We start from the raw sequence: 12,338 nt of genomic DNA, 5'->3' as shown, positions 1-12,338 counted from the left end.
AAATCTTGTTTCCATCTTTAAAAATCTAACCTATTACATTTCAGCTTATATTGTGTTATGGATGTGGGGTTTTTTGGTTTTATTTCTAAACCACAGGTAAGCTAAGGTGTTTGCTTGGTCTTTCATTAAAATCAAGGCTTTTTCTCAGCTCAGTCTCCCTCTATTCCTCTCCTTTTCCCTCCTCAAACCTCTCAAAGTGTCAGCCCTGAAACACCCTCATAGCATAGGATTCTAAACATGTTGTAAAAACCTCTGATGTAATTAGATAAGTGACAAAGATGTGCAGAAGTTGTTGGAGTTGACAGGATTGCTTTTTGTGATGAATGATTTTTCATGGAAAATTTTTTAACTTATTTGAATTATTCCTTGAAAATTTCACAATTTTTATTGTTTTCATTTTAAAGCAAATTGCTCTATTGAGAAAACTTGTATGTATCAATTCTTAATATTCCATTTACTTAATTTTACATGATTTGCATATCAAAATCAATTTAGTCTTAAATTATTGAATTTTTTTAAATTGAGGATATAATTTGAATTTAAGTGCCAAATGAAAATACATCTTGAATGTTACTAATACTTTAATTTTTGGATCTAGGTTGTAATTCAGAGTAATGATGATATTGCAAGCAGAGCTATAGATCTCCTTAAAGAGATATACACAAACCTTGGCCCCAGGTTACAGGTCAATCAGGTGAGGATTGAAGTACATAAAAACTTCCACTCCAGGTAGATTGAAAAGTAATCTTGTGTTTAGTAGAATCTTTTTAAACTTAGAATTAATTAGAAAACTAGAAACGTAACTTTTTAACTCTTGTCAAAAGTATTTAAGTATTTAATGCACATTTGTCCCTTACCAAATGCCAACTCAGTGAATGTTTCCGTGATAATTACTTTTACGTGGTTACGATCATTTCGAATGTAATTATTTATTATTGTGTTTCTTATTATTGTGTTTTATTATTGATTATACATAATGTGAGTTACGTAATTTTAGGAGTTACCTAGAAGTTGAAATTTTACTGTCTTTAATTGGATTAATGTCATATTTAGTTTTAAATTTTGAAGCAGTTTGAACTGGTTTTATTTGGCCCAATATTTATAGGTGGTTATCCATGAAGACTTCATTCAGTCTTGCTTTGATCGCTTGAAAGCTTCATATGATACATTGTGTGTTTTGGATGGTGACAAAGACAGTATTAATTGTGCAAGACAGGAAGCCATTCGAATGGTTCGAGTATTAACTGTTTTAAGGGAATACATAAATGAATGTGATAGTGATTATCATGAGGAAAGAACAATTCTACCTATGTCAAGGTTTGTAAGAAACTGATCTTTTGGTGTTAATTTGCAATTATTTATTTTTCTTAACCAGTTAATTGGGAAAGTTATGATGTATAGATTAAAAGGACCATAAAGAAATTTTTCATTTCTGGATGTCAATATCCTGCCTTTTAAAAACATTATTTGCACCTTACAGATATTTTTTTTTAAAAATAGGAAGTTTTGAGTTACATTATGGAGAGGCATTGTGCTCTGAGCTATTACCATCCACTGAGTGTTGCTCTGGTATTTTGCAGTTTGATGTGTTTTTATTTTGATATTATTTGTTTACACTGTTAAAAATAAAATTCTTTAAAGCTGCTTATTTAGTAAATGTCACAAAGAATATTTTTAAATGTCTTTACTAAAATTTCTTTAAATATAGGAACTATAATATAAATCACTAAATCATTTCATTTTATATATTATGTGATATAAATGATATATTATAAATTAAATAAGCAATATATTAAATTATTTAATAATAGTGTAAATGGCATTTCTAGTTTGGGGGAAAGTTTTGTAGGATTAAGTACCATAAGATGTTTAAAAATTGTGATCATTTTTTAAATGGAAAATGTAAAATTGCTTACTTTAATGTGATTTTTATTTTGTATCTTACCTGTGGGAAGAGAATATATATCAAGAGAAATATTTTAGGGTGAATTTTGTTTTTAAGAATTCAAAGAATTTTTTAGTGGAAACATGCATTTTGACATTTTTGTTGACACTCTCGAGGTGAAGTTCATTTCTTCCACATTTAAAAATACTCTTGGGCTTCCCTGGTGGCGCAGTGGTTGAGAGTCCGCCTGCCGATGCAGGGGACACGGGTTCGTGCCCCGGTCTGGGAGGATCCCACATGCCGCGGAGCGGCTGGGCCCATGAGCCATGGCCTCTGAGCCTGCGCGTCCGGAGCCTGTGTTCCACAATGGGAGAGGCCACAACAGTGAGAGGCCCGCGTACCGCAAAACAAACAAACAAACAAACAAAACTCTCGGTGAATTGACCTTTTATGGCTTAAAATTAATTGATATTTTATTCATGTCTCTGTTATTAATTTATCATAAGTAGAAATCTTCTGTTCTGCATTCATAGAGGCAAAGATTAACAACAAAGGCTTATAGTTATGTTGTGTTTTCAAAATTAATTATAGTGTTTACAGTTAAAGAAATAAAAATTTTTTATTTTGTGTATCCTAAAAACAAAATTAGTCTAACCGTCTTCCTTTTACTTAGTTAGGAAATGTTAAATTCCCAGCTTTTTGTCTTGGCCATCTACTGAATATTACTGTGTTTCCCCCCTTCCCCTCCCTGCAGAGCATTCCGTGGTAAACATCTCTCTCTTATAGTTCGATTTCCAAACCATGGCAGACAGGTTGATGACTTGGACATATGGTCTCATACAAATGATACAGTTGGTTCAGTAAGACGATGTATTCTCAATCGTATTAAAGCAAATGTAGCCCATACAAAAATTGAACTCTTTGTGGGTGGTGAATTGATAGATTCTGAAGATGACAGAAAGCTAATTGGACAATTAAACTTAAAAGATAAATCAGTAAGTACATATAATTTTCAAATATTCTCCCAAAATTAAACATTGAGGCTGTTTTCTAATTGTTTATTAATGTTTGAGCATCTAACTATTGTGTACAGTCTTCTATGTTAGGTGTTTGGGTTATAACCCTAAGTAAGATGGGTTGTGTTGTGGAGGAGATAAGCTACTAAGGGGTTATTTTGGATAGAACTTTTAAATTGTACCTCTAAAATTAAAGCATGAAATCTTTTTTTAGCCTTATGATATATCTAGTTTCTGCATTTTGTGGAAGCATTTTCCATTGTGTTTGCTGTTCTATCATTTTCAGGTAATTACAGCCAAACTTACACAAGTAAGTTCCAATATGCCTTCCAGCCCTGATAGTTCTTCTGATTCTTCAACTGGATCTCCTGGAAACCATTGTAATCATTACAGTGATGGTCCTAATCCAGAAGTGGAAAGTTGTTTGCCTGGAGTGGTGAGTAGATAGTGTGTGTAAGGATTACACTCTTCTTTGATAATACAGAGAAATGTGTAAAATGGTTCTTTTTGTAAGAAGTTTACATGTTCTAAAGATTGGGAATGTCAAATAAATATACAGTTAACTGTTAACTTCTTGTTGGATTTCTTAGTTGTTGGATTTTAAAATAAAATTTCCCCATGGATATAGAATTATATTTGCATAGAATTAATCTATCACTATTGAGCTACAATACTACTAAATATATACCTCTAGAAAATATTAGTCTTTCATTTGGAACCATTTTTACAGAAACGTACAATCTCCTGTTTTTCTCAGATTCTTAGTAATACTTCTCACATCTAAAGCAACTCTTCCCTTTCTTACTCTTCTCTACCCATCCTTCTTAAGAATCATAGCTGGAATAATACCAGCCACTTCATCGTGAGAGGAATTTGAGTCCCTGTGACAATTGGATTAGGAATTTAATCAACACTAGTTACCCCTGAAGGGGGAAGTGTCTTTTGTATAAACAGCATCTGAGAGCTGTGTGTAATTCATGGTTTACAAAACAAAATGTGTCACAAAGAAATTAGAGTATCTTAGGCTTATTTAACAAAATGATTGAGTTTGCATTGTGAAGAATCAGTTGGTTTGTAAAAAGTCAAAAGATAGGGAAGGCAGATAATTTCAGGTAGTAAACGTGGCATAAGCAAAAGATGGGATTGATAAGTAGAAAACTTAGTATAGGTTATTTTGAATAACAAAATTTTTTGACATAATTTATAGGTATGTACTTTCTGTGTTTTATATTCCAGATAATGTCACAGCATCCCAGATATATCTCTTTCCTTTGGCAAGTTGCTGATTTAGGTAGCAATCTGAACATGCCACCTCTTAGAGATGGAGCAAGAATACTTATGAAACTTATGCCACCAGGTAAGAAAAATACCTCCCCACTCCCTTCTCTACCGTGCTCCGAATGCTGACAAGTACCTAATAGACAAATACTGTTTCTTTTGAGATACACTTTGTGGTGTAGTATATGATATTGATCATCTGTCATCCATACCATTGCCGATGAGAAATTTTCTATGGGTGATTAAAGAATATTTAGGAACATATAATGTAAAAAATATTTTTAGTGAACTAATGCACACAAGTGAGAAACTCAGGATTCTTCAAATCCTATATGAAAAACAGTAATCTACCTCACCCATCCTCATCCTGCCTTTCTGTTTCAAAAAAAAGACTTTTTATCTTTTAGGTTTCATTATTGCGTATAACAGTTTATCCCTAAACAGTATGTTTGCATTATTAATTTTTTATGTCAAGTTTAGATATTATATACTGACTTTCTTACTTTCACATCCTTTTTTGGTCATCTCACAATTTTGCTGAAATAAATTATTCATATTTTCAAGACTGTAAATATTACAGAACTATTTGGCTTAATAAAAATGCTAAAAATAAAAATGCTACTAACGTTACAAACAGACTATATATCAAAATATTGTAATCTCCTAGGTTACCCACCTATTTATACTAGCTTTTAAAATCTCCCCCCTTTTATCTGCTAGATTTTCTGTGGTATTCATTACTAAGTCTGCCTCATTCCCTTCAGTAATTTTTAAAACAGTTTTCAACACGGTCAGATGTGTTATGTCCTGTTTTTGTTTATTTTCTTCTTTTGCTCCAGTCTGTTTCTTGGACTTCTTTATACAACTTTTGTATTGTGGATGCTCTAGTACACCTTTGTCTTGGGACTTTTTCAGTCAGTCCTTATTTTGCTGAAACATAGCCCCCTAAAAAAGGGGGGGAGTACATGGGAAGCAGATTTTTTTTAAATAAAAAAATGACTTTTCTCAATTCAGCTGAACTCTTAACTATAGTATTTTTTGCTTTGTTTTGTTTTGCTTATAGTAGTTTGAGTATAGCATTAAAGGATGAAAGTTTGTTCCTTTATAATAAAGTTTCATAGCAGTTTTGACCATTTTGAAGACTAAAGCTTTTGTATGTCTATTTTCTTTCTGTGGAGAAGCCTTTTAAGTTTATTTTTAAAGCCCTTGAGTTGAGCTCTTCTGATGAACTCATCAGAAGAGGTTTAGGTGAATTGTTTTTTGTTGTTGTTGTTTTGTTTTTTGGGTGCTGGGTACTCAGTGGATTTCGTCAGTCAAAAGATGAGTTGCTTCAGATGTGAGTGATTTGAAAATTTTTTGCTCATATTTTTCTCATTCTTTTATTTGTGCTTTTGAAAATTTTTTATGCATCAGAATGTGCTATTGGATTTACAAAATCCATTTTAGTTATTGTTTTGCCTCTCTTAAGCTATTACAGGTTTTTTGAAGATTATGTTGATACAGCTCTCAGTTGACTTTTTTAGCTTATTGTAACATTTTCACTTTTTTTTCTGTTACGTATAGTTCTGTTTTATTTTATGAACGTTTTGCAGTATTTGTACTTAAAGGATATTTGTGTTTCCCTAAACCCCATGTTTTGCAAAACCATATGTTGTTACAGAGAAAATCACAAAATTACAGAAAAGTAAGAAGTACAAAACAAAGAACTTTTTTCTTTTTTAAACCATAAGAGAGCAATTGCTCTTGATGCTCTGTCATCCTTCAAAATAGTATTGTGATATTCTTCAAACCAAGGACATTCTACTATTAATAGCAAATTAAATATGTAAACCAGAAAATAAGCACTGAAATGTTTTCATCACCTAATTGTCCCCATTCAAGATTCACCAGTTACTCCAGTAACATTCGTTAGCAGAGAGATTGGAAAACTTTTCCTATTAAAGACTAGATAGCAAATGTATTAGGCTTTGTGGGATAAGGGGCAAAATCAAGGACGCTGTGTAGGTACTTACATGAAAAGGGAAGCAAATTTCCACAGAAATGTTTATTAGCAAAATTCAAACTATAAGAATGATAAATATAGTGCAGTTTTTATGATATGGGTCTACTAATGAGAATCACAGGATTTTTTTAGGGCATTATACTATTTTGTTCTGTTGGGGTTCAAAGTTGGTGTTCCATATCATCAAATCAGTTGCAGATATTCATTTGTTATTGCTTATCTCTAAAATATAAATTTTATATTTTAATCTTTGACATGGTTTTTCCACAAACAGGTACTCCTGGTCATTGTTCCTTGAGAATTTGTAAAAGGCATTCATAGAATTTCCTTTATTCTTCTCTTAATGTTTGATTTTTATCATGTCATTACATTGAAGTTTAATCACTTTGAAATTTAGGCTAGGTAGGAAGCTCTTCAATTTCGCAGTTAACTGCGTTTTGAAATACGGAGATTTCCTTTGCACTTACATCACAATTTGGAAAGTGCTATGGGAACTGTAGTTTGAGTTTGGAAAATATATCTGCTGTGAATTTAAGTCATCTCTACCTTCCTTATAGTACCTGATACAGCGTAAATGCTATATGAACAGTTGTTGTACTGTTTTGTTTAGTGAATAATGTCAAGAAAGGTCTGTGCTTGTTCAGTACAGATTGTAGGCCTAACCACATAGTACGTACAATAGCATAACGTTTCTTTAAACACAGATTGCTTTCTTTCAGTGACCTGAAAGAAAAATAATTGAATAACATAGAATATTTAAAACACAAGTACGTACAGAAAATTTAATTATCAATGAGAGAAAATATAAACTCACCCCCCCACCCCCACACACACACTGTGTTGACATTCACCAAAATAGTGGGTTTTTTCTCTTTTAACCCTTATGTGATGATCACAGTGTTGACGACAATTACTGTTTGGTTGCCTACAGTGCTGATGTTGTGTTCCACACAACATCACTGAAATGTGTGGCACTATTGCTAAGCTGTGAAACACCAGGGTAACTCAAACCTCTGATAGTATGTTAAAGAGATCATCTACGTTGGGAGAACTGGGTTCAGATTGTAGACTCTGACACTTGGGAGGAGATCAGTAATACTAATGTCAGAGACTTCCCTGGTGGCACAGTGGTTAAGAATCCACCTGCCAGTGCAGGGGACACAGGTTCGAGCCCTGGTCCAGGAAGGTCCCACATGCCACAGAAGCAGCTAAGCCCATGCACCACAACTACTGAAGCCCATGCACCTGGAGCCTGTGCTCTGCAACAAGAGAAGCCACCATAATGAGAAGCCTGCGCACTGCAACCAAGAGTAGCCCCCACTCGCTGTAGCTGGAGAAAGCCCATGCGCTCAGCAACAAAGACCCAACACAGCCATAAATAAATAAGTAATTTAAAAAAAATTACCAGTGTCAGGATCAGTGGAGGTTCAGTCAGGAACATCATTTCCACATGAAGCGGAGAGATTAGATTAGGGTTGACTGGGAGCATTGCCAGTTAGGAGGACCTTGAATGGCACATTCTTCTCATCGACATATTTCTTCACTTCAAGAATGAAACACTCGTGGAGCCATCCCAAGGATGAGATAGCTTGGCATTCTTATGGATGTGGGTACTATTGGACACATTTTTCCAGAGCAAGCTTTTTTCATCACAATGGAAGACTTGCTCTGATGTAGCCGTTTGCTTCCATGAATTTCTTGAGCCCCTTTGGAAATGTTGATGCTGCCTCAGCATCAGCCAGTGCCGGTTATCCCATGATCTCTAAGTTCTTGAGGCTGTAGTGCTTTATATATAGCTATCCTGCTGTCCCTTACTAGCCTTAAAGTCTTTCCTCTTGTTCTCCTGAAACCCCTCACAGCACTGCTCATGGAGACTAAACGCTTTTTCGGTCATAATTTCACCATGAATAGGATATGTTCTCTAACATGTCCTTTAGCCACACGCTTAATGTTTTCCCAGTCATTGCAAACAGATAATCATGAAACAAGACTATTTTAGCCATTGTAGGGGCAGCACAAACACACAAGTTTCAGCTTTTTGTTTTATTGTGTGAATGCTCAACTTGCTTTTAACTTTATAGCCTTTAAGTCAAAGGAACAAAGATTTTGATTTTCTTGTTTACAGATGGCACTTTATACTCCTTAGCCTCTGACAGATTGCTTTGACCAGTTAATTACATTTAGAGCCATTTTTTCAGAGAAACAGTACACACACAAGCAAACAAAGAAGATGTGAGCAGTGCCCAGTGAGTGCAGGAGATAGATTCAGGGTCTGTGAAGTGCTGGGAGGCTATAGCAGAGTATACTTAAACATCGCTTAATTCGATTGGTTTCAGTGTAGTATATGGTGCATGGTCAATTCAGGTTTTGCTTTTTGGAACCTTCTAGGTTGTGTTTTGTTTTGATTTTTCAGTATTTTTGATTCACATTGGTGGAACGCTTGGATGCTAGATCTGCAGATGTCGAGGGCTGGCCACTTGTGAATCAAACAGTGGTAGTTGGCATCTTAATAACTTTACTGCAGTATTTTCAACACTTTTCCCTTGTGATTGTATGTTGAATTCATTAAGAAGCATCAAGTCTGCAGCAAAATCTAAACTCCTAAACCATTCCAGTGTTTGAGAATATTTCTACTTGTATAAAAAAATTTTTATTCTTAAACCTGAGCTTTTAAAAATCACAACAAAACATTACTATTTTGCTAAAACATTGAACTGCTATGTGGTAGGGCAAGTCAGAATACCCTGATTCTGTTTCCAACAAAACTTTATAAACTAAATATTAAGTCCATGAAAGTAAATGAAGTTGCCTATTGACACTGCTGGTTAATAACATATTGATAGATTTGAATGTTTTCCACACACTACTTGCTGATGAATAATCCAGTGAACGAATGACCATAGGTTTTAAACATCTTACATTTTCACAAGCTTTGTGAGTCTTTCTTCCTAAGACTTTTTCTCTTCCACATACACAATTACCATGATAATTTTATCAGATTTTACTGTTTGTATTTAATTAGTGTTTTCTCAGCTTATTTGAGAATATTTTCATACGTAATTGTTTAATGCAGACTATCTAATTAGAGGCCAGTTCTTTAATCACTGCAAACTTGACATTGCCTTATTCTGAACAGATACTGAGCAGCATCATTAATATCTGTCACCTCCCCCAAAAAAATCACTCAAAGTCATTTGCCTTGTTTTTCTTTTTCTTTTCTTTTCTTTTATTTATTTATTTTTTTGCGGGACGCAGGCCTCTCACTGTTGTGGCCTCTCCCGTTGCGGAGCACAGGCTCTGGACAAGCAGGCTCAGCAACCAGGGCTCACGGGCCCAGCCGCTCTGCGGCATGTGCGTTCTTCCTGGACCAGGGCACGAACCCGTGTCCCCTGCATCGGCAGGTGGACTCTCAACCACTGCACCACCAGGGAAGCCCTCTTTTTTTTAAATTTAATTTTATTTTTTTATGAAACAGGTTCTTATTAGTCATCCATTTTATACACATCAGTGTATCCAGTCAATCCCAGTCTCCCAATTCATCACACCACCACCACCACCACCACCCCCTGCTTTTCCCCCCTGGTGTCCATACGCTACTTCTCTACATCTGTGTCTCTGTTTCTGCCCTGCAAACCAGTTCATCTGTACCATTTTTCTAGGTTCCACATATATGTGTTAATATATGATATTTGTTTTTCTCTTTCTGACTTACTTCACTCTGTATGACAGTCTCTGGATCCATCCACGTCTTTACAAATGACCCAGTCTCGTTCCTTTTTATGGCTGAGTAATATTCTATTGTATATATGTACCTCATTTTCTTTATCCATTCGTCTGTCGATGGGCATATAGGTTGCTTCCATGTCCTGGCTATTGTAAATAGTGCTACAATGAACATTGGGGTGCATGTGTCTTTTTGAATTATGGTTTTCTCTGGGTATATGCCCAGTAGTGGGATTGCTGGATCATATGGTAGCTCTATTTTTAGTTTTTTAAGGAACCTCCATACTGTTTTCTATAGTGGCTGTACCAATTTACATTCCCACCGACAGTGCAAGAGGGTTCCCTTTTCTCCATGCCCTTTTGAGGATTTGTTTGTAGATTTTCTGATGATGCCCATTCTAACTGGTGTGAAGTGATACTTCACTATAGTTTTGATTTGCATTTCTCTAATAATTAGTAATGTTGAGCAGCTTTTCATGTGCTTCTTGGCCATCTTTGGAAAAATGTCTATTTAGATCTTCTGCCCATTTTTTCATCGGGTTGTTTGTTTTTTTAATATTGAGCTGTTTATTTATTTTGGAGATTAATCCTTTGTCCATTGATTCATTTGCAAGTATTTTCTCCCATTCTGAGGGTTGTCTTTTGGTCTTGTTTATGGTTTTCTTTGCTGTGCCAAAGCTTTTAAATTTCATTAAGTTCCATTTGTTTATTTTTGGTTTTATTTCTATTACTCTAGGAGGTGAATCAAAAAAAATTTTGCTGTGATTTATGTCGAAGAGTGTTCTTCCTATATTTTCCTCTAAGAGTTTTATAGTGTCCAGTCTTACATTTAGGTCTTGAATCCATTTTGAGTTTATTTTTGTGTATGGTGTTAGGGAGTGTTGTAATTTCATTCTTTTACATGTAGCTGTCCAGTTTTCCCAGCACCACTTATTGAAGAGGCTGTCTTTTCTGCATTGTATATCCTTGCCTCCTTTGTCATAGATTAGTTGACCAGAGGTGTGTGGGTTTATCTCTGGGCTTTCTATCTTGTTCCATTGATCTATGTTTCTGGTTTTGTGCCAGTACCATATTGTCTTGATGACTGTAGCTTTGTAGTATAGTCTGAAGTCAGGGAGTCTGACTCCTCCAGCTCCGTTTATTTTCCCTCAAGATTGCTTTGGCTATTCGGAGTCTTTTATGTCTCCATACAAATTTTAAGATTTTTTTTGTTTTAGTTCTGTAAAAAATGTCATTGGTAATTTGATACGGATTGCACTGAATCTATAGATTGCTTTGGGTAGTATAGTCATTTTCACAATATTGATTCTGCCAATCCAAGAACATGGTATATCTCTCCATCTGTTTGTGTTATCTTTGATTTCTTTCATCAGTGACTTTTAGTTTTCTGCATACAGGTCTTTTACCTCCTTAGGTAGGTTTATTCCTAGGTATTTTATTCTTTTTGTTGCAGTGCTGAATAGGATTGTTTCCTTAATTTCTCTTTCAGATTTTTCATCATTAGTGTATAGGAATGCAAGAGATTCCTGTACATTAATTCTGTATCGTGCTACTTTACCAAATTCATTGATTATCTCTAGTAGTTTTCTGGTAGCATCTTTAGGATTCTCTATGTATACTATTATGTCATCTGCAAACAGTGACAGTTTTACTTCTTCTTTTCCAATTTGTATTCTTTTTATTTCTTTATCTTCTCTGACTGCTGTGGCTAGGACTTCCAAAACTATGTTGAATAATAGTGGTGAGAGTGGACATCCTTGTCTTGTTCCTGATCATTGAGGAAAAGCTTTCAGTTTTTCACCATTGGGAATGATGTTTGCTGTGGGTTTGTCATATATGGCCTTTATTATGTTGAGATAGGTTCCCTCTGTGCCCACTTTCTGGAGAGTTTTTATCATAAGTGGGTGTTCAATTTTGTCAAAAGCCTTTTCTGCATCTGTTGAGATGATCATATGGTTTTAATTCTTCAGTTTGTGAATATGGTGTATCACATTGATTTGTGTAAATTGAAGAATCCTTGCATCCCTGGGCTAAACCCCTCTTGATCATGGTATATGATCCTTTTAATGTGTTGGTGGATTCTGTTTGCTGGTATTTTGTTGAGAGTTTTTGCATCTGTATTCATCAGTAATATTGGTCTGTAATTTTCTTTTTTTGTAGTATCTTTGTCTGGTTTTGGTATAAGGGTGATAGTGGCCTCATAGAATGAGTTTGGGAGTGTTGCTTCCTCTGCAGTTTTTTGGAAGAGTTTGAGAAGAATGGGTGTTAGCTGTTCTCTAAATGTTTGATAGAATTCACCGGTGAAACCATCTGGTCCTGGACTTTTGTTTGTTGTGAGATTTTTAATCAGAGTTTCAATTTCATTACTTGTGATTGGTGTGTTCATATTTTCTGTGTCTTCCTGGTTCAGTCTTGGAAGGTTATACCTTTCGAA

At 34.9% G+C, this 12,338-nt stretch overlaps 1 protein-coding gene across 1 annotated transcript in view; it reads left to right on the top strand.

The window, feature by feature from the left end:
• LOC132419216 (ubiquitin carboxyl-terminal hydrolase 9X-like) overlaps nt 1-12,338 on the top strand; it is a 145,878-nt gene that overhangs the window by 67,437 nt on the left and 66,103 nt on the right. The window contains exons 17-21 of the mRNA XM_060003206.1: nt 599-694; nt 1,106-1,317; nt 2,640-2,880; nt 3,188-3,337; nt 4,138-4,258. Of these exons, the coding sequence (XP_059859189.1) occupies nt 599-694; nt 1,106-1,317; nt 2,640-2,880; nt 3,188-3,337; nt 4,138-4,258 (820 nt within the window). The remainder of the gene's footprint in view (nt 1-598; nt 695-1,105; nt 1,318-2,639; nt 2,881-3,187; nt 3,338-4,137; nt 4,259-12,338) is intronic.

This window comes from Delphinus delphis, chromosome Y (genome assembly GCF_949987515.2).
Source record: "Delphinus delphis chromosome Y, mDelDel1.2, whole genome shotgun sequence".
Lineage (NCBI taxonomy): Eukaryota > Metazoa > Chordata > Mammalia > Artiodactyla > Delphinidae > Delphinus > Delphinus delphis.
The sequence above is the reverse complement of the archived record's forward strand: the minus strand, read 5'-3'. Positions and strand labels throughout refer to the sequence as shown.